General features: G+C 45.0%; 3 protein-coding genes across 4 annotated transcripts in view; 2 read left to right on the forward strand and 1 right to left on the reverse strand.

The window, feature by feature from the left end:
* The first annotated feature begins 794 nt into the window (after positions 1 to 794).
* LOC141476711 (stAR-related lipid transfer protein 6-like) lies at positions 795 to 9,469 on the forward strand. 2 transcript variants are annotated; one of them, XM_074165516.1, is made up of 6 exons: positions 795 to 833; positions 2,416 to 2,465; positions 5,467 to 5,593; positions 6,668 to 6,785; positions 8,380 to 8,473; positions 8,756 to 9,469. In XM_074165516.1, exons 2-6 carry the CDS (start codon positions 2,425 to 2,427, stop codon positions 8,907 to 8,909), a joined length of 534 nt encoding a protein of 177 aa, XP_074021617.1. In that variant the 5' UTR covers positions 795 to 833; positions 2,416 to 2,424; the 3' UTR covers positions 8,910 to 9,469. The 2 variants fall into 2 exon arrangements, with proteins under 2 accessions (XP_074021617.1, XP_074021616.1); XM_074165515.1 differs by lacking the exon at positions 795 to 833 and adding an exon at positions 2,175 to 2,264 and having other exon boundaries at positions 8,756 to 9,463.
* Positions 9,470 to 9,943: 474 nt separating this feature from the next.
* Positions 9,944 to 19,267, reverse strand: LOC141476616 (DNA polymerase iota-like). Its single transcript, XM_074165384.1, has 10 exons — positions 19,084 to 19,267; positions 18,804 to 18,911; positions 18,002 to 18,166; positions 16,341 to 16,493; positions 15,667 to 15,903; positions 14,866 to 15,044; positions 14,489 to 14,580; positions 13,158 to 13,291; positions 11,947 to 12,143; positions 9,944 to 10,867 (listed from the first exon to the last, which is right to left on the reverse strand). Exons 1-10 carry the CDS (start codon positions 19,211 to 19,213, stop codon positions 10,067 to 10,069), a joined length of 2,196 nt encoding a protein of 731 aa, XP_074021485.1. The 5' UTR covers positions 19,214 to 19,267; the 3' UTR covers positions 9,944 to 10,066.
* A 604-nt stretch (positions 19,268 to 19,871) lies between these two features.
* LOC141476637 (methyl-CpG-binding domain protein 2) overlaps positions 19,872 to 20,627 on the forward strand; it is a 34,353-nt gene continuing 33,597 nt past the window's right edge. The window contains exon 1 of the mRNA XM_074165418.1: positions 19,872 to 20,160. Coding sequence (XP_074021519.1) covers positions 20,048 to 20,160 — 113 coding nt within the window. The 5' untranslated portion in view covers positions 19,872 to 20,047. The remainder of the gene's footprint in view (positions 20,161 to 20,627) is intronic.

Genomic DNA, 20,627 nt, shown 5'->3' on the forward strand with positions numbered 1-20,627 from the left:
CAAGCTGCCTTTGTAACCCACAAACTGTAAATTGAAGAGCTGGAAGGGCAGGCTTGTTCCAAATGCTGTAATCAGGACGGTCAAGGTCACCAAAAGAAACCTAACGCTTCTTTTCATCCCTGCGGGTAAAACACCATCCGAGAACTCTCTTAAGGTTATAAGGAGACACGTGCTGTAACAAGGAACAAAGATTAATAGCTTTGCTCTACCCAACATCACACACAAACAAGGATCATCATGCAACAGCAACGTAAGGATTTATACAATTTACATGAAAAAGGCAGAGTGGGGAGCAGCTCTTCCAAGGTTGCAGTGGTTTGCCCGGGAAAGCCCAGGAGCCAGCGTAAACACCGGCCCGAGGGCACCGCGACCAGCACAGGCCTGCCGGAACCCCTCCTCACACAACACCCCTAGGAGATGCAGGGTAGGCCCACAAGGGCAAGACCCGGCCGCGACAGGGACCCCCAGCCCCCTTTTCCTCGCAGAAAAACAGCCAGCGTGGCGAAAAGAAGCTACTGAAGCAGCACAATCCCTCCACAACGCCATAAGGATGCCCCACCCGCCCATCCCTGCTCGGGAGCCCGAGCTATCCCCACCCCTCACGGCCGCTCCTCCGCGCTTTGCCGCCCAGCGGGTTTTGAAGGGACCGCGCCCCTTTGCAAAATGGCGGCGCGCAGGCGCAGCGGCGGCCGCGCGGCCCGGCGGGAGTTGTAGTCCAAGCCGGGCGGGGAAGTCCCGGCCGAACTACATCTCCCGGCATGCCCCGCGGCGGGGAGGCGGGAAGCCGGGAAGGCGGGGCCGGGTGCAGCTCTTTTCAGCGCCGCTGAGGTGAGGTGAGTAGGAGCTGTTGTCTCCTCTCCATCTTCCTCCTGTTCCGAGCAGGAGGTAGCCCGCTTACCGCTTTGTCTCTTTTCCCCGCTGGCGAGCGAGGAGGGAAGCTGCTGGCTGGGTTGTTCGGGCCCCCTAGCTGGGGTGGGCGTCGCGCCTCAGGGAGCGAGGGTCCTGCTTGCCAAGGCCTCCGGCTCCGCCGCCTTCTCGGCGCTCGACTTCGCCTGTCAGCACTCCCCGAGCTGGGGCTGCATGTGGTGGAGCCCAGCGGAGGGTGAGCGGTGTGCTCTGCCCTGTGAGCTGCCCTCCTTCGGGGGCACAGACTCAGCAGTACCTGGGTGGCTTTGGAGGAGTCTGTGCAACCCGTTAGCTGGGACAGCCCCATAAAGATTTTGGTGTTAAGTTTGTGGGAGACACTGGTCTAGGAGTGTTCAATATATTACCTTGAGAACCACAGTTAATATTCTTAGGAGAAAGACCTCTCTGAGAGAGCATAGAAGGGTTTGGGTTGGAAGGCACCTTAAAGACCTCTCAGTGCCACCCCCTGCCCTGGGCAGGGACACCTCCCACCAGACCAGGTTGCTCCAAGCCCCATCCATCCTGCCCTTGAACCCCTCCAGGGATGGGGCAGCCACAGCTTCTCTGGGCAACCTGGGCCAGGGTCTCACCACCCTCACAGCAAAGAAGTTCTTCCCCACATCTCATCTCAATCTCCCCTCTTTCAGCGTGATCACTGTACATGTTAGGGAAGAAAGGGTAGGGAGCTCCAACGTGCAGGAGGTGTCAGTGCTGGGGAGGGCAGGGTGGAAGGTGCCTTCTGCACCTTTTGCTGCCTCTTGCTTGCCAAAGAGTTTCCACAGTAGTACAGCCCATAACGATTGTTGTATAAAGCTTTTCTAAGGTAAACATATCGCTTTGGTAGTTTGAACCTCATGTGTGTTAACCGCACAAGTTAGCTACTAGTCTAATGACTTCAGCAAATCATAGCAGAATGAGAGTCTCGGGGGATAAGCTGGATAAGGGGGGGAAGTTTTAATGCGGGGTAATGATGGAGTTAATATGGAGTAAACGGTGTGTCTTACTAGGGGCTGTAATTCATTCTCAAGATCCAGACCAATGGCTACTTCTCAGTAGCCAAGGCTAGAAGTCAATTACAGAATTTTAAGTAATGATGTGTCTTTTTCTCAAATTGAGTATGATGAATAAAAAGTTCATTTGATAGAAATTCTCAGTTAACATATACTAAAGCCTGTGGAAAGAATACAGGAACGAGCCCTATGGCTTTTGCTCTTTAAGGGGTGCTTTTATCATGTCCCAGAGAATTGCTTTTGAATCTTTGCAGATAAATGGATTATAAGAAAATTGCGGATGAAGTTTCAGAAAAAATTTTATCATACAGTCAAGATACTTCAGGATGGAGAGTGATAAAAGTTTCAGTAAGAAAATACTAGTTAATATTGTTTATGATGTTATTTTTATTATATACATTTTGTTGCAAAAAGTGTTTTAAACTGCTTTCCTTTAGAAATTAGTTGACAGCTCTTTACCAACTGCTAAGTTTTTATTTTTCCTTTTTCTGCTTTTGAGAAAAATGTTATGGTTTCTTCAAAGCCTTCAAAAGAGTATGCAGGAAATATGTAAGTATTTACATTTCATTTGTCGTTGTCATGAATAACAACAGCTTTTTTTTAACAGTGACACCCACGATTGAAATGGAAAAGTTTACCATGTTCTGTCCTTCATTAAAGTGTTGTTTAGTTAATTATGGAGAAGATTTTGCACTGTAGTTACACTGGGTCAGCAATAGGGCTGGAATACAAGAGATGGGTTTCCCAAGCAATTTTCAGATGTTCCCTGAGAATTAAATATTATATAAGGCATATATTAATATGGAATAAGTAGATAAGAAGTAACAGTTTTGGCCTGAGGTCAGGGACTCTTCCTGGTGGAACGCTCTATTCGAGCCATTACATCTCACCAGCTGGGCTTTGCTTTTCACCCCTTCGTACTTGTGAAATGATGTGATACTCACACACGCAGATGTGCTTACGCTCTCACTCTACTTTATCTGTCCTTTGTACCTCTTTTTTTTTCCTGGCACCCGAAACTGAATTAACTGTACTGAGAATAAGAGGGTCATATAACGTCTGGAGCAGCAATTTCATCCGTCCTTCCTTCTCTTGCGTGATGAATTCTGTGCTAAGCAGCTAGACTTGGCCCAGCGGGTGGAGTTAGGCGAGGCGGACTAAACTGATCTCACAGCTTGCTGTCACTGATAGAGTTTGTTCTATTTTTTATTGTCCTACTGGAATTCTGGCTCTGCAATCCTGCTGCTTGTTTATGGTAGCTTTGGCACTCAGCTGGTTCTTTACTAAGCTGATTCAGCTTATTAAACCAAGGGAAAGAAAGAAAAAATATCTCACTGAAGCAAATTGCGCAAAAGCAGAGAAAAAAGGACACTTGCAACATGTCCTTAGACTCTCTCGCTCTTTTTTTTTTTTTTTAATACCTAATGGGTATTTAATTATATTGAATGCCAATCTAGACAGATAGGCAGTAGAGAAAGTCAGCACCTGATTCTTTTTTCTCAATATGATGAGATGTTTGTCACCAGTGGTATTCTAAATTCGAAAGTCTTGCTTGGCTTTCTAATTATTTCTGAAGGTTTGAGCAAAGAAGGCATTAATTACAGAGGACAGTGCTATATTGCTAGTATTACAGAAGAATTACTTTACAGTATTATAATGGAAAGTAGCTGTAATATTTCATTAGAATATGTTAAAAGCACTGTTATCTTAGTTTGGATTTGCATGCTTTTTATGTGGCATTATTATTGTATTTCAGGTCTTATTTCAGTACAGGTGGATGTGAGGGAGTGAGAGTCTGGTTGCTTAGAATTCGTAAGAATGTGCCTGAGTTATTTCTGTGGAGGAAAAAAAGATGTGCTTTAGTCTCAATCAGACAAGAAGCCATTTTTGGTTTTACTCAGATCTCTATATAGCAAGTCCTCTGCAGTTAGGAGAAGCATCATCATTCTTTTCTGCCATTCGGTACAGGGAGCCAGAATCTTTCGTTCTTTTTTATTTTGTACAAATCTGTCACATTAACAAGCAGTACTGGTCTGTAGCATGTCTTTTGAGAAGGAATACTAGCTGTGTCTAGGAGCAAAAATCTAGCTGTTTGCATTTTCACTTTGACATTGAATATTTATTAACTGCATATCACAAATGCTACTTTCTTTTATAATTAACAGTTTGCTTTACTTGCTAAAAGAAATCAGTATGGGCTCTGGTAGTGAAAAGCAATAGAGAATCCTTACTTCAGTCAGGTGAAATATTTTCAGCAGAGTTCAGGGAAGCATTAAGATGATTGTTCAAGGCTGAATAGGATTTTATTTGGAATTGTGTCACCTAAGCTCAAGAAAGACAATGAGGTATGTATTTTCAGTTTGTCTAAGATAGCGAGACTAGATTTGGTGATCCAGGTGGTCTTTGCCAGGCTTACTTCCTCTTTTTTCCAGTAATAATCCACTGGAAAAACTGGAAATTGAGATTTTTTCACAGGTGTGCCCTTTCTTTTATTCTAGCAACTGTGCCTAGAAGAAGTCCTCCTGATTAACAACTCACACTGAGTTTAGGAGAGAAGATATTACAGGATGCAGGCAAGAGCGGCTTAGGAGATTGGTAAACACAAGTTCATGGCAGTTATGGAAATAAAGGGTGTATCCAAATATTAATATACTGGTTTTAACTGGTCCTGCCACAGCTTCCATTCGCTGTTTTGGCATTAAAGTGTTTCCCATCGCTATAGCTCCTGCTGTAGTTAGTGGAGAAGCTGGTTTCTGGAGTAATCCCAGACGCCCACAGTGCTGGCTCCACCAGGGCAGTGCGTGGTGACAAAGAGTTGCTGCAGAGGAAGAAAACAGTTTACAGATTTGAACTGGGCTATCTTTGCCCTTTCTGACTTAACGCTCGTGCATCATCAGGGTCTGTAAATCTGATTTCATGTCTCTTAACCTGTTCGCAAGCGTAGTCTCCTTTGAGCTTGACTGTTGTCCCGCAGCATCCTTCACCTTTGTGTTTAATTGCTCTCTGGGAGCTCCTACTGTAATGATTCGCGGTTTCTCCAGGAACTAGGTCTGAGAATTATCAACGAGCAGTTCCCAGCACTTACAGGAGTTTCCCATTTCCTTGTCAGAGGCCACTCTTCCCCTCCATGAACTTTCCCTTGAACTCCTCGGAAGATTATGAACCAAAGTTGGAGAAATACCAGAATGTGCTAGTTCATAAACAGCGAGAAGATTTTGCAGTCGGTGTCAAAAAGGATTGAAAATACCTATATAGAAAAAAATAAATGAATAGAACAATTGCACATATTTAAATTAGCAGGTTCCTATCTAATAGCTCAAAAATAATTAATTTAAAATGTACGGTGTTAAGAATGGAATGGTCTCAAAAATCAGTTACAGAATGAGAGTTTTTATTACTACTTGAATTTTAATCGATCCATCAAGTGCAATCACGTTCGTGATATCATTATAGCCTGGCATCCCCAACTGCTAGATGCTTATTTTTGTAGAACTTATTTTTTCCAGTTCATAAATCTGAATTCAATATCTGGTTTTTTTATGCAACGTAGATACCGCGGAGAAGGGATAATTAAGGAAGTCCCTAGTAAAATTATTCCTTTTATGTATCTTCCTGAATATCGAAACAAATGGGACAAAGCGTTACAATCTTACAAGCTCTTGGAAAGGATTGACCAGGTAATACGATAATTTAATAATACAAAGTTTTTATTTTAACTGTTTCTGCATGAATTATGGTAATTAAAAAGACCTCTACTGGGTTAAGGAAAGCTCTCGATACCAAATACATCTGGGTTGGTAAAAACTCCTAAACCTGCTGCTTATGTGAAATGGATGTGAAATATGTCCCTCCCTTTAGGAGTTAAATATTTAGGGTAAATTTAAATATTTGTTATGAAAGAGATATCCTTAAGCATGCCAAGAATTCAGCCCACGGAGCACAACAGAAGTCTCCGTCAGGCTGAGGATGAGACACAAGGACAACAAGGTATAGGGAAAGCTCTCCTCTCAGTGAGAATAATCTGCACAAATGTAAAAAAAATCATGGAAATGGAATTAATGCTGTACTAGTGCTGTGAAATACTTTGTTTGGAATTCCAGCTGCCTGGGGCTTTGTCTCGGGCACTCTGGAAACCCAGAACTTGGAATTCCTATGAAGAATATCAGTTCTGTGTTGGCTGCTTTTGCGTCACCGCTTGAGAGAGGTGGAGAGAGGTCTCGGAATGTATTACACGTGTATCAATGACTTAAATGTATGGAAGTGCTCCCTAAATCGGGGGAAAAAAACCCTAATCCTCCCATTTTTATCTTCCCTGAACCTCTCCCTCTCACATTCCTCTCCCTGGATCAGCTGGAGTTGGTCAGATGTTGGGATGGAGTGGTACATCCTGCTTTTTTTTTTGGAACTGAGTTTAACTGATTATACATCTTTGTCCTAAAAGGCAATGTGCAATCCAGCGTGTGTATTTTAATGCAAATAGGCATTCTAGCTCCACTAAACCTGGATATCGAGTTTTTCTGTGGAGAAATTACACTCCTACCTCTAATGAGGCCAGAAGGAATCCCAGTGAATCCCTGCCCTCTTAGTTCAGCACTAACTAGATATAGAAGCTGTTGCCTTTTGCTGACAAATAGGAATGAATCCCTTTTTGCCGCATTCTCATTACTCAACATGTAACGCTGCTTTGCTGATTAAATAAAATTAACTTCTTACATACTAATTGCAAAAAAATGACTTTCGCTTACTCGTAGGACACGGGTATATACCACAGCGTAACGCGCAGTTACGGCATGGGGCTGATTTCATCCCGAGATTTTGTTGACCTGCTGCACGTTAAGCCCTACCCTGGTGATATCCTCACAACTAACTGTAAGTTGCACGGAACCGCTGCACGCTTGTGTGTTTTGGCTGCGTCCTGGAGATCCCGAGGGGAACGGCTGTGAAGTTCTGCAGCCTGATCACACTAGGGAGCACCTTGGTCTTATATGCATTAACAGTCCCCTCCTGTTTATCCCCCAAAGTTGCTTTTTTTTAATCCTGAAACTGTCAAAATTGATCTTCAAAGAAAATACTGTGTTCTTTATTTATTCTCCTATTATGACAGTATTTGAAAAACTGAATAAAATGCAGTAGTAGTAGTATGAGGAAGGTAGAATTTATTATTTCATAATATAAATTTCAGTGTTTATTTAATGGTGGACACCAGGATGCCCATGAGCCAGCAACGTGCCCTTGTGGCCAAGAAGGCCAATGGCATCCTGGGGGGCATCAGGAAGAGTGTGGCCAGCAGGTGGAGGGAGGTCATCCTCCCCCTCTGCTCTGCCCTGGGGAGGCCACAGCTGGAGCACTGGGTCCACTTCTGGGCTCCCCAGTTCAAGAAGGACAGGGAACTGCTGGAGAGGGGACAGCAGAGGACCACAAAGATGCTGAGGGGCCTGGAGCATCTCTCTGATGAGGAAAGGCTGAGGGACTTCTTGGGTCTGTTGAGTCTGGAGAAGAGAAGCCTGAGGGGGGATGTGATCAAGGCCTATAAATACTTCAAGGGTGGGTGTCAGGAGGATGGGGCCAGGCTTTTTTGAGTGGTGCCCAGGGACAGGACAAGAGGAAACAGGCACAAACTTGAACATAAGAAGTTCCTTCTCAATATGAGGAGGAACTTCTTTCCTGATGCATTTCTGTGCAACCAGAGTCCCTTCCAACCCCATGTCATTCTGTGATACTATACTAACACTTTTCTGTATTTAGCTGGCTTCCTGACCTAATGCTGCGTGCCTAATAGGGTATTCTAATTTGGCCTATATTTGATTCTCCCCGAGTTGGTTTCTGTAAACTTATGCAAAATCTAAAATGATGAATATTGCAACTGTGTGGCCCACCAGGAAAACATCTCACCGCTGTTTCATTTCTGTGCCCATCTTTTTCCTTTGTGTAGATCTTAGTACGTGGCAGAAAACATTTTTTTTTTAATCTTGGAACTTTACTGACCTCTTAGTTTTCTTTCAACACTTTGTTATGCATAAGTAATGGATAACTCAAACAAAAACAAACCCCTCCTAACAACTCCTGTGCATGTGTGCAGCAATTTCCTCATCGTCTCTGTGATTGCATTTGCTAATTAATGACATCTGCTGACAAACTGACTTATTTGTCCAGCCCTGAGCCCCACCTCAGGTGTGGTAGGTATGTGTGTAGTAACGTCTCAAGGAGAATAGTTTTGGGAATGCCTGCCCAAGCATCAATAGGTATTTTCACTTCTATTTAATTACTTACACAAATATTGAATGTACTTCTGGTATTTTACGTAGAGAAGGAAATTACACATCAGTGACCATATTGTGACACCTTGTACTAGCCCATAGCAGCTGGAGTGGTTTCTTGTTTTTTTTTAAAAGGTATTTTTGTGTCATGTGATTGACATAGATAATTAATTTTGATTTCGTTGTTGCTGTGTGATGATTTACAGCTGTCAGTGTGGAGTACTCCAGCTGCCCTCCAACTCCCTCTTGTGTCCGCGGCTATAACAATCCCTGTGGATACGTCTGCTCCCCTTTGCCTGAGTATGTATTTAAATCCCCCTTCATTAGCATCTTTGATTACTCAGTTGCCTTCTCTATACAAAGCTTAACATTTAGTGAGCCACCCAACTTTTTATTTCCTTTAGTTTTATTTTGGGGAAATTTTAGAGTTTTGTGACTCAGACTATGGAAACTCTTACACACCCTCCAGTTAATATTATTAATTTCAATAGAGACGGACTATAAATTATAAACATTTTGTACATCTCAATAAGATTCACAGCAAAAAGTGTTAATGGAAGGATTTTGCTCCTTTCCTCACAGGAATCCAGAGCATTCCAAGCTGGTTGTGTTTATTCAGCCAGAACTAGGAGGAATGCTTCCAGGTTCCCTGGTGGAGACAGCGTTACCTGCTACTCTCATCAACTTAATCACTGAAACCAGAGTCGGACTGAAAGGCTTGAAAGACCATAATTAAACGTAAGTGGAAAATAATAAGCACTTAAGTTGTGCATCTTTGACTTGGATTCAGTTTTTTTAAGTAGATGATGAAGTTTTATTTTAATTGTTGTTTATGTGGAAACGCATCAAGCTTAACCTAACTGTTAAAATGCTGGTTTTCTCTGTTCTTCGGAATGATGGGAGGATTTACACTGAAGCGCCATCGAAGTACAGGATGTCGCTTTTGATGTAATCAGGTGATGCTTTGTAGTATTTTTGCACTTTATATGCAGAGTAAATATATATATATACGAGAATCTGGTGATACAACTTGATAAATGTTGCAATGTTAAAACACAGCAGTCCAATATTTTTGCCATAGCTTTAAACAAACTTTGATAAATTCTTACCTCAATTATTGTACTCGACTGAAAGAAGCAAACATCTTGTGTACTAGAGATTTTAAACATGTTTATTAACTCTAGAAGCGTGCAACTGTAATTAACAACTCTTTCACTGTGTTGGAATGAAGTATTTGAAGAAAAGCCTGATTAATTTGTATCTAGCGTCTCATTAAAAGCTGCTCTTTGTACACAGAGTTGTTTGTCATTTTTCTGAATCCTGAGCACCAAACCTAAACAGTTTTTATGTGCTGACTAATTTCCAGGAACGAGCTGGTGATATGATTCATTTGGAAATAATGTTTCCCGTTAGCCCGCAGTATTACTAGTACCTCTGGTTAGGAGTTAACTGCAGGAAAAAGTGACAGCCCTGTGAATAGCGTTTCCCATTACAAATCACAAGCAGTGGTGAAAATTAACGAAGAGTGTGAAAATTGCTTTCATCTTCTCTGCTCAGCCCCTTCTCGAATTGTTAGAAACAATTAATTACATACTTTAATTTTCATTGAGTTATACTACGTAAAAATTCCTTCTCCCCAGTCAGTGTTAAGGTATTAATAATGAATATTAAAATATATTTCCATACTACAATATTTTTAGAACTAAAAATTCACCAGGTAAACATCAATTTGTAAGAGAAAAAATAAGACAAATGAGTCACCAGGAGGTTGTATGTCCAAAGTTGTCAAAATACACTTTTAATATTCACATCTTTACAATTTACAGTAAACTTTTAATAACTAAAGTGCCCTTAAGTGCTGATTCTTACAGTGTCACTACTATGAAAAACACTTCACTGTGGCTTAAAATATCTTAGCAAACTGTTAGACTGTGATGGACACGGAGCTGTGTTCCTTCTTCCTTTAGTTGGTTTAGGCTTTTCAGGGGGTTTATCCATCGAAGTCTTGGACAGAGGTTCCCGATTCTTCCATTCAGCCAGTAATTCTTCTTGCACGTCTGCAGGCAGTTCGTAAAAAGTCTTTGTATCAATATTAGGAGGAAATACAACTTCTGCTTTCCTGCTACAAGCTTCACCCACAGAAGTTGTTTCAAGGGCCTGCTTATCTTTGTCCAAGGTGGGGACACGCACAACAGTGTGGCTGGCTCCAGCCTCCAGAGGTGACAGATCTCTCCCTCCGGAATTCTGGGAGTCAGGAGGTTGGTTTTCCGTACTGCTGGGACACTTGGAAGAACACGTGTCCCTGGAGCCGTGTGCCAGAGCAGTTGTGGATTGATGAGCTGAGGGGATGCTGCACCCTGCAGAGTGCGTATCGTTCTCGAGTCCCTTAGAATTTGGGGAAGTGCCGTACACCCCTTCCGCAAAAAATTCCAATGCCTGACCTGAAACGTCCTCAGTAGGCATTGCTTCTGGTTTTGCAGAAAGAATTTCTTTTTTAATATCTTCCGGAAGTTCCCCGAAGACTTCCGGGTCAATATCAGCAGGAGACAAATGAAATGGGAAGTCAGGAATTCCCGCTTGCTTTATATTGCTTTGCTTTTCCTCTGAAAGTTTCCTAGTTTTTGTAGTTCCAGTTCTGTTGCGGTTCTGGTTCCAAGAAGCGCTTCCCTCACCTTGTGAGACATCGTCCACTTCCTGTGGCAAAAAATTTGTTTTACTAACAGCAAGTTCATCTAATTATTCCTTAGCAGACAGTAGTATTTTTTCCTTATGGTAGGTACTGTTTTTTTAAATCTTATTTTCAAACATAGGCCTTAAAAGTACATACAGGCAGGAATCCTTTTCTTATTTTAAAGTAGCAAATACTTTGAAATTATGTCGTATTGCTTTAAAACTCTGGAGCTTTAGGATACATGATATCCATCATGTTATCCATCATATTCCCGAGCAGTTGAGAAACCGAGGAGTTTATCAGCGCGCAAAAGTGCCATGTCAAGACAGAAACAGCAAATTCATGACAGAACCTAATTGTGAAGTTACTGAGTTTTTGTATTATGTACTGAAAGCATCTTGAGGGAATATTTAGCCGAGTTTCCACAGACAGCTCTTATGTTGTCCACAGTATGCAACTGGAAGGTAGGAGACAGATTGATTCAATTCCGAGCAGGAATTAGAAGTTCACTAGATTAGAAGTGGCTGATACAGAACTGAGCCTTTGATTAATTCCTAGTGTGAACAAGGAGACTTGAGAATGCACAGGAAGGTAAATAACTGCTGTGAAAGTACCTTTAAGGCATCAAGGTAAATTGTAGGCAACTTTAAGGAGATTTTAGCCTAAGCCAAAAGACGCTTTGGATGACAATATCTTGAGTAAGTGGCCTGTTGTTTCACAAATGCTAAATAAAGGGCAGATCTTGCTGGAATGAACAGCCAAATTCAGCAGTAATTTTTTTTTCTAGAAGACTTAAGTTTGGCTTTCTCTTGGGGTGAATTCTGTTCTCTTTAGTTAAGGGGCCTGATAATGTATCTGGCTGTCCCGTTCAGGAGAGCATTAAACCTCTTTTAAGCAGTCTGTCTAATCAAAGAAACCAAACAAGTAACATCTTAGAAGACTCCAAATAAATCTTTTTTTTTTTTTTTTTTTTTTACCAGGTGAACAAAACTTATAATCCTAAAAATTCCAAAGCAGTTAAGGTTTAAATCTATATAATAAAGACAGAAATAACCTCAGAACTTTCTTATCTACAGATAGTTTTCAGTATCTTTCAGCTTACCCGGACACGTTTCCCAGAGCCTGGTGACATCTGCTTTAGATAGAAGCCAATGGATCCTTTCTTGCTGCTGGGAAGATCTTTGAGGTTGGAGAAGCAGACGCTCAGAAGGGTGAGATGAAACGGTAGTTCTACATCTATCATCTTTCGAAAGAGTTTCATTAATATAGCGACCAAGGGGGAGATAAGGTTGCTGTTTTCTAAAAGAAGAAAGGTGGGGGGAAAAAAGCAATGTATATTATCAAGAGTAACTGACTGAATAAGATGCATTTAAACAGCAAAGTACAAACACTGCTAAAGGCTTCCAAAATAATCGGTCAATATAATCATTAAGATGTTTATTCTGCTGTGACAGCTACATCCTGAACGGAATAACAGACCTTTTCTTCCCCTCCAGAAAAAATGCTTAATTTCATTCCTGTGAAGATTACTTTATAGTACGTACTTAGGTTAAAAAAGAATTCCAGAATACAAGCCCAGCTGAATAGATTTAAAAAATGATCCAATTCTAGCAAAAAGGGTTCTAGGTATAGAACATTACCCTAAGACTGGTATTAACGTGGTTTATTGGGGTTTGTGTGAACCTGTGAGCTGACAGTGATTTAGTCTCCTCCAACATAGAATTCCAGTAGCAATTTTGAAGCGAGAAGCTACAGGGACTTTCAGTAGCTTCTTTAGGGCTGTAAGAAATAATTCAGGAATCGGCAGCAGTGATTCTCTGTGCTGATAAAGCAGCGATTTAGATTTATTTCCTCACCCCAATCTGAATGAAGCGTCAAATGAATTGCAATTGCTGGTTGGAAAAGCTGAAGTGTGAGAAGGATGAGAACCTTTATGTTATTAATTTTCAGAGGCGCATCAAAAAGACATTTTATTACATAGCAATTTGAATTATGTTCTCAGTTTTACTAACAGAGAAAAGCAGATTATTAATCTGGGAAAGCAGCCCCTGGTCACCCTTTCCCCTCTCCTAGAGAAATTTCCTGCCAGGAATCCAGCCAGGCTGGGTTAAAATATGGAAGTAACATAGAAATTATTCCTACAGAGAAGTATTTTTTTTTTTTCCCCGTATCTCAGCAAGATACATCCATTACAAGTAATGGAAAAGTTTCCAAACATTAGATGTAGGGAATATTGTCATGAAATTAAGTAACGGAATATTACAGAGAAATTAGCAGCACAAAGTTGATACTTTCAGAAATTTGAAGTTTTACCTTTTCCAAATTTGGGAATGAGATGAGGAGGAATAGGACACTGCCGGCTTTCCCGATGAAACCATTTATCGGTTGAGGAGAACTGGCGTATGGTCAACCTGATTGTATGCGGCTGTCTTCCGTCTTTGTATATCCTGTGGAGCATTAACGTGCACAAAATTATTACTACGAATAATTTTCAGAGGGTCTATGGAAACTGTTACAAAGTCAAATTAAGCATTTACAGATCTCTCACCACTTCGGGCTTTACTCCGCTGATTATACTGGGAATTTTGGGTCCTCACTGGTTCCCTTCGTTACCCATAAATCAGAAATTCAATGCCATGTGAATACAGTCTTCAACTGAAGTGAATGTGGAAGTTAAGTGGGTCGATCTGCAATACTGCCACGTTTCAATATTTAATACATCAAAAGTAGTCTCGTCTTCGCAGTTAAACCCTGTAAAATCCTCAGCTTGTAGCTCTTTTTACTTTTCCAGGAAACATCCCCACTTTAACAGCAAAATGTTAGCTGGCTTTTGGAAGAAGGATAAGAAACAATGTCTGTAATTGTGTCTTTCCCTCTCCAAAAGGCATTGGGAGGGTGTATTTTCCCTACAAAAAAATAACAATTCTCAATTCTACATGTTTTAATCAAGATAGGACAAACATAATTTAAATTCTGGGATTACTGAGCAATGTCTGCGACGCAGATAAAAAAAACTCCCTGCCCGTAATGCTAATAGAACTAAAAGGGATATATCTGTTGGGGAGAGAAAATCTTTAAGACCTGTACGTTATTCTAAGGCTTGGAGAGGCATGCAGAGAGTAAGAAAATATTAAAAGAAAATAAAAGTAAAACTCAAGAACTAACGGGGGACACAAAGGCTATTCAGGACTGACACAGAAAGCATTTCAAAAATGGGAAGTTGAAGAATGGCAGAACAGGAAACAATCTGGTGCTGCTGGAATATTACTCCTTTTTAATAATTTTTTTTCAATAAAGAGAGTCAGAGGATAGAAAGGGAGGATGGGAAAGTCACAGGAGTCAAGACGTGAGTAAACGCATCCTCCTGCTACACTGGAGTTTGGATACTGCCTGGATTCCCAGGGCAAGGGGAGGAGGAAGAAATGAAAACGTTCTTTCAGATGGACAGAAAGATCAGCTGTGGGACAGGAGACAAACAGTGAGCACCAAGGGTCTGAAAGCAGAGAAAGTCACTTATGGGAAGAGAAAGAAAACCTGGCATTTTACTGAGAGAAGAAATGTAGAGTAGGAGACAAACCTAACACGCTCCGAGTCCCTTCGGGTCACAATCTCAGTCATCAAAAAGAGCTACTGAAGACAGTCACCTGTCTAATAGGCTACGAAGCAGTTCTTCAATTTTCTCTTTAACTTCCACTTCCGATGAACATTTTTTAAAGGAATCTTCATCACTAAAGGACTGAAAAAAACCCCACATTAGTCCTTTCAATTTGATACTTACTTCAAAATTCTGAAGAGTCAAAAAAAAGTGTCACGATAAAGTGTGTAGAATTAACTCCAAGGTACCTTTGACACGCAGAGCTCGACTGAATTTCAGGAGAACTACACATTAATTTGAGTTAATGTTTAATTAACTCAACTACATACAAAAATACAGCATTTTGGTTAGTCCAGCAAAGCTGTATAAAACTAAAAGCGACTTTTTTTTTGCCTTTTATAAAGAACTTCAGAACAATTCTGGTACCTGAGGAGGGCCTGATGGAGTCACAGGGGAGTCATCTTCTCCGTAGCTGAGTCTTTGGATACGCTGAGCCATGGAAACACCCAGTTCCTTCTCTAACACAGCAGACGGGAACGCTTGGAGATCACACACATTCCTAACACCCAGCATTTCAAGACGTTTGGCAGTTTTGTAGCCAATGCCTAAATAAAACGTGTATTAAAAATACACAGAAAAATCAATATATACACACATATAAATAACACCCACCCATATAGTAGTGACAATTATTTTCACGACTACTCTTTTCAGCAACGTTTTTGGTGACTTTCCATTTGAATTTTAGAATCTGCCATTAAAAAAAGCCATCCTGGGACACAGCAAAGTTCTGCCTGTGTCTGTATTCATCAACGCTTCCTGGCCAACAGCACAGCATCAGGATAGAATAATTAGGGAAAATACTTCCTCCAAGTATTTTATCTGTTCCAGTAGACTGTTTTAAGAACTGTCAGTAGGTTTCCAATCACCAACTTTTTGAAACTTGATATTTAAAACCTATTATCAACCAAAATGTTTGGGCTTCGATAAAAATAAACTGAGATTTTTGGTAGTTTTGAAGGTACGTCGCAGCCAAAAATGGGGAAAAACCAAAGTCCTTTCATGCCTTTTGCTGAACAAAACTCCGCTTGTGAAAGAAAAAAGCACCTAAACACGCTGCCTGCTTGCGAGAACTAGATTTTAAAATCACTGCAGTAATTTCTTCAATATTTTTTCTTATGATCCTAGGAGTTGTCAATATGTTCTCCATCGTAGCACCGCGCTTACCGGGCACTTTTTGGATGTGATCGAGGCCGCGTATTAGCTCCTGGCAGCTTTCAGGCAGCAGAACCGTTTGCTGGTTTGGTTTATGGGTCCCAGACACCAGTTTAGCCAGTACTTTGTTGGAGGCCACTCCTGCGCAGCCCGTGAGGCCCAGTCTCGTGTGTATGGCTTCCCTCAACTCCTCCGCGACCTGAGATCCGATAACCAGTCTTACGTGCGTTGTGTCCTGCAAATTTAGAGCTGCAAAGAAAAAGGAAGTGAGTTTAGTATGGAAACAGTCACCTCGTTAGCTAATTCTCTAGATTTAGATGTTTTTCACGTTGCGTTAAAGAAAGCTGTATTGCCATGGCTTCTGTGTCTCAGTCTAACCTCACTCCTGCTTCCCAAAAACCCGGGTAAAAGGGAGACTGCTCCTGTCCAAAAACAGGGGTGAACTATCCAGGGGGCGTAGGGAGTATTTTAAATATAAAATACAATATTTTAAGATATCTCCAAGTGTTAAATATCAGGCATTCTTGTACCACTGTGATCAAAGTAAGAGATCTACAAATCTTTAATTTACAGGGCTGCCTCGCAGCCAAGTTTTTATTGCTCACATCCAAATGCCAGTATTTATTGCTCACATCCAAATGCCAAATGTTTACCTTATTTTTCAACCCGAAGAATGTTTAACTCACCTTGGTCGTTGTACACGTGGCCGGACACGCAGAGGCTGGAACATCCGCTCTGCTGCAGCTGGGTTAGTCTCTTCTCTACAATCTCTGTGATATCCACAAAGTTTTCGTCAAACCCAAGCCTTTCCACCAGCGGACAAAATTCCCCCAACAACTCTAGGAGGAAAAGATACCCAAGGATAAAACGCACACAATTAATACTCTGAGGTTTTCATTTCTGCAGCAATCTGTGGCTGATTTCCAGTGGATTCAAGTCAGACACTTGCACAAAGAGAAACTGTGTTCTCTTCTGGATAAAATAATAATTTTAGTAAAGAAGAGGAGTATTTCTTCATCCCACAACTGCCTCCGACACCTGCTTTTCTTCTCCCCAAATCTCTTCTTTCTTTCCTCGTTTCTTTTTGAAATTACACTTCTTAACCTCTGTGTAATTTCTCCTAAGGAAACCCGTTTCCCAGCTGGGTGGGCTTTCACTTTTAGGTCATTACTATTTCACCCGCTACCACTGCTAATGATAGAGGAAGTAATCAACGATAATGCTGGCATATCATTTAATTAAGAGATACTGGAGACTTTCACCTACTCGAAGGTTTCATTCTGCCCGATTGCTTCACATTTGGAAATACATTACTGCAGTCAGTATTTAAATAAAAATTGTTCCTAAAGAACTATGTGACCATAATCCTAACATATAAGGCTGTAGGGTGCTGCACCTGGGAAGGAATAACCCCCTGCACCAGGACAGGTTGGGGGTGACCTGCTGAAGAGCAGCTCTGAGGAAAAACACCTGGGAGTCCTGGTGGACAACAGGATGGCCATGAGCCAGCAATGGGCCCTTGTGGCCAATGGCATCCTGGGGGGCATCAGGAAGAGTGTGACCAGCAGGTGGAGGGAGGTCATCCTCCCCCTCTGCTCTGCCCTGGGGAGGCCCCAGCTGGAGCACTGGGTCCAGTGCTGGGCTCCCCAGTTCCAGAAGGACAGGGAACTGCTGGAGAGGGGACAGCAGAGGGCTACAAAGATGATGAGGGGCCTGGGGCATCTCTCTGATGAGGAGAGGCTGAGGGACTTGGGGCTTTTGAGTCTGGAGAAGAGAAGCCTGAGGGGGGATCTGATGTACACCTATAAATACTTCAAGGGTGGGTGTCAGGAGGATGGGGCCAGTCTTTTTTCAGTGGTGCCCAGGGACAGGACAAGAGGAAAAGGGCACAAACTGGAACATGGGAAGTTCCATCTCAACATGAGGAGGAACTTGTTTCCTGTGAGGGTGGCAGAGCCCTGGGAGAGGCTGCCCAGAGAGGTGGTGGAGTCTCCTTCTCTGGAGACATTCCAACCCCACCTGGCCACGTTCCTGTGCAACCTGCTGTGGGTGGACCTGCTTTGGCAGGGGGTTGGAGTAGATGATCTCCAGAGGTCCCTTCCAGCCCCATAGCATTCTGTGATATAAGATCCCTGTGATACATTTATAGTGCCTGACCCAGATTGCAACCAAGGCTGATTCTTTATTTTATGAAATATTGACATTATATGACTATATTTGGTACGAGGCTCGTTCTGATAAGAACTTTTAGAGCAGGAAAATGTCATATGCTATTGCACACATGCAGGTGCACACAGAGTGTAACAAAAAGTGTTTCTCCTCTACTGAAATATTGTTAATTTCGTACCTGTAACCTTGTAGGACATCTCCCTGTACGGAGTCAGATCTTCTCCGTTAACCAGTATCAGCTGAGGACATGTCTCTTTAGCGTCCTTCACAGACATCAGCTTCTTAACTCCACGCTTCCTGGCTTCGTAGTTACAGGTAACGACGATGTTTTTCTGTTGCACGCCTAAAAATTAAGGTTAGGTATTTTTTATAAGCGTAGGTTTCTTGGTACTTTTCAGGTATTTTCAGGCCACTGCAAAGACCTCTGCTTTGATCAGAACGCAACATCATAGAATGAGGAAAGAAACCACCAGGATGGTCTTATTTTACAAGACTATGAGAAGGGCAGATCTCGATTTAGGCTGCTGGATGGTAAGAACATTTTAAAACCTTACAGATATATTTTTTTCCCCATTGTAATACTGCTCTTAATTTTGGCAATCTTCCCCACGAAAGTGCTTTTTATGTAACCGGCATCGTTTCACGCTGCGCTTCCTCGACTTGGCCATCGACATTCCCGGCGTTTGGAGGGAATGAAGCGTGTTTCGGGCGTGATGTGTCAGCAGGCTCTGGCTCAGCTGTGGGGCTCGGCCCCCTCTATAAAGGTTACGAACCAGTTTCGATCCCCAGAACCGCTCGGACACGTCGGCGAGCGCCTGTGCTTGTGCTCACCGGGATTTATTCATCTCCCAGTCACGGCCCATGACACAGACGTGGCTGCCAAGTGGCCCACCACACGGCCATCCCCTCAGATCGTTCCTGGCCCTAATTTCTGCCCGAATACACATTAATCCCCAAATTATCAGCAAAGGAACTCGTACCTAAAGGCTTGTCTCTTAGCTGGGGGTGCCGGATCATTTCCACTTGTGCATAGAAGCAGTCCAGGTCGAGGTGTGCGATCACCCTGCGCCCTGCGCTCCTGTGCCCGGCTGCCAGGGGAGCAAAGAAACAGATTTTTCTTTCAGGGTGCGACACCGAAGCGTCTTTTTAATCCATTTCTGTAAAAATAATCTTGTCTTTAAGTCTGCTAGCGTAGCCCTGTTCCGTTCCCCACCCCACCGACACCCAGCTCCCCTCAGCGCCGCCGCCATTGCTGCTCACACGGGGCGGGCGAGGCGGCCCCGCCGCCCGGCTGCGGGCGAAGCCAGTCCTCCTCCTCTTCCTCCTCCTCCTCCTCCTGGGGCTGCTGCGGCGGCTCCCGCCGCTCCGTGGGCGGCGGGACGGGCTCCATGTCGCCCGGGGCCTGACTCACCCGCCGCTCCCGGCCGCGCTCCCGCCGCTCCCTGCGCCCGCCCCGCCGCGGAGCCGCGCCGCGCAGGTCCTAGCGCCGCCGGGGCCTCCGCCGGGCGCCTGCGGGGCCGCCGAGCCCCGAGGGGAGACGCGGGGGACGAAGCCCTCCGGCGGCGGGAGAGGCTGTGGCTCCGTGGGGCTGGGGGAGCCGGGGGCCGGGAAGGCGGCGCGGTGGCCGGAGCGCGGAAGACACGAATAAACTGACCGTGGGGGGCTCCGGGGAGGCGTTGTGTTGGGCGGGGAAAATGGGGCGAATTGGGGTTTACGGTAGAGCGGGTTTGTCGGCGGCCCCGACGCCGCAGCGTGTTCCCGCACCGCTCCCCCTCACCAGCGGGACCTGACGGACGGGTCTCCCCGCCCCGGCCGCCGGAGAGCCCCAGCCCCGTCCCGCAGCGCGTCCCTCGGCCACGACAGCCCGTGCCCCCGCCCGCCCCCGCCGCGGCCGCTCTGTCCCGCCTACGGCGCTCTCTATGGTCGGCGGGGTTGGCCGCTCCGGCCCCTCTTAGGCCGCCGAGACACCGATTCCGGGGCTCGGCCGCGGAAGCGGGAGCCGGGTGAGGGCTCCCTCGGCTGCGCGCGCAGCCCGCGCTCCTGGCGCCCAGCAGCGCGCGGCGGCCGCCATCGCCAGGGGGTCCCGGCCCCGGCCGCCGCCGCCGGGAACAATAAAGCTCTTGTCGAGAGCGCCGGGGGCCGGGCGAGCCCCTTCCCCGCTCCTCCTTCCTCCTCTTCTTCCTCCTCCTCCTCCCGCCGCCGCTGCGGGCCCTGCGCCCGGTGGATGGAGAAGCAGGGCAGGATGGACTGCCCCGCGCTGCCCCCGGGCTGGAAGAAGGAAGAGGTGATCCGCAAGTCGGGCCTCAGCGCCGGCAAGAGCGATGTCTACTACTTCAGGTACGCCGCGCCGGCCCCCTGACAGCCCCGCTACCCCCCCTGCGGCGGGACGGGGCCGGCCCCGGCAGGGCTCCGCCGCCTCCCCGCACTCCGGCCCCGCCACCTGCTCCCCGCGCTCCCCCCTGTCAGGGGCGGCGGGGAGGATGGCGCCGGTCCCGCTCCTTTCCCCCCCCGCCGCCGCCTGTCAGAGGGCCGGTCCCCTCCTGTCGCCCGCCTGACAGGGAGGCGCCGCTCCCCGCCCGCCGCGGCGGAGGGGCTCGGTCCGTGCCCGCCGACCGCCTGTCCGGGGCGGCGGGGAGAATGGCGCCGGTCCCCGCACGCCGCTGGCCGCCTGTCAGAGGACCGGTGCCCTCCCGCCATGGCTCTGCCCTGTCAGAGAGCCAGTCTCCTCCCGCCATGGCTCTGCCCTGTCAGAGGGGTGAGGCCGGTGCCCTCCCGCCATGGCTCTGCCCTGTCAGAGGGGTGAG

This window comes from Numenius arquata, chromosome W, assembly GCF_964106895.1.
Source record: "Numenius arquata chromosome W, bNumArq3.hap1.1, whole genome shotgun sequence".
NCBI classification, from domain to species: Eukaryota; Metazoa; Chordata; class Aves; order Charadriiformes; family Scolopacidae; genus Numenius; species Numenius arquata.

Bases quoted from the DNA above. Each gene is read 5' to 3' on its own strand.
- LOC141476711 (XM_074165515.1), top strand. From the start codon at position 2,175: ATGGATTATAAGAAAATTGCGGATGAAGTTTCAGAAAAAATTTTATCA. The intron at 5,594-6,667 runs GTAATACGATAA...GCTTACTCGTAG, and splicing joins TCTTGGAAAGGATTGACCAG to GACACGGGTATATACCACAG. The intron at 6,786-8,379 runs GTAAGTTGCACG...GATGATTTACAG, and splicing joins TGATATCCTCACAACTAACT to CTGTCAGTGTGGAGTACTCC.
- LOC141476616 (XM_074165384.1), bottom strand. From the start codon at position 19,213: ATGGAGCCCGTCCCGCCGCCCACGGAGCGGCGGGAGCCGCCGCAGCAG. The intron at 18,167-18,803 runs GTACGAGTTCCT...CTTAATTTTTAG, and splicing joins GCTAAGAGACAAGCCTTTAG to GCGTGCAACAGAAAAACATC. The intron at 13,292-14,488 runs GTGACTGTCTTC...AATGCTCCACAG, and splicing joins CTTCGTAGCCTATTAGACAG to GATATACAAAGACGGAAGAC.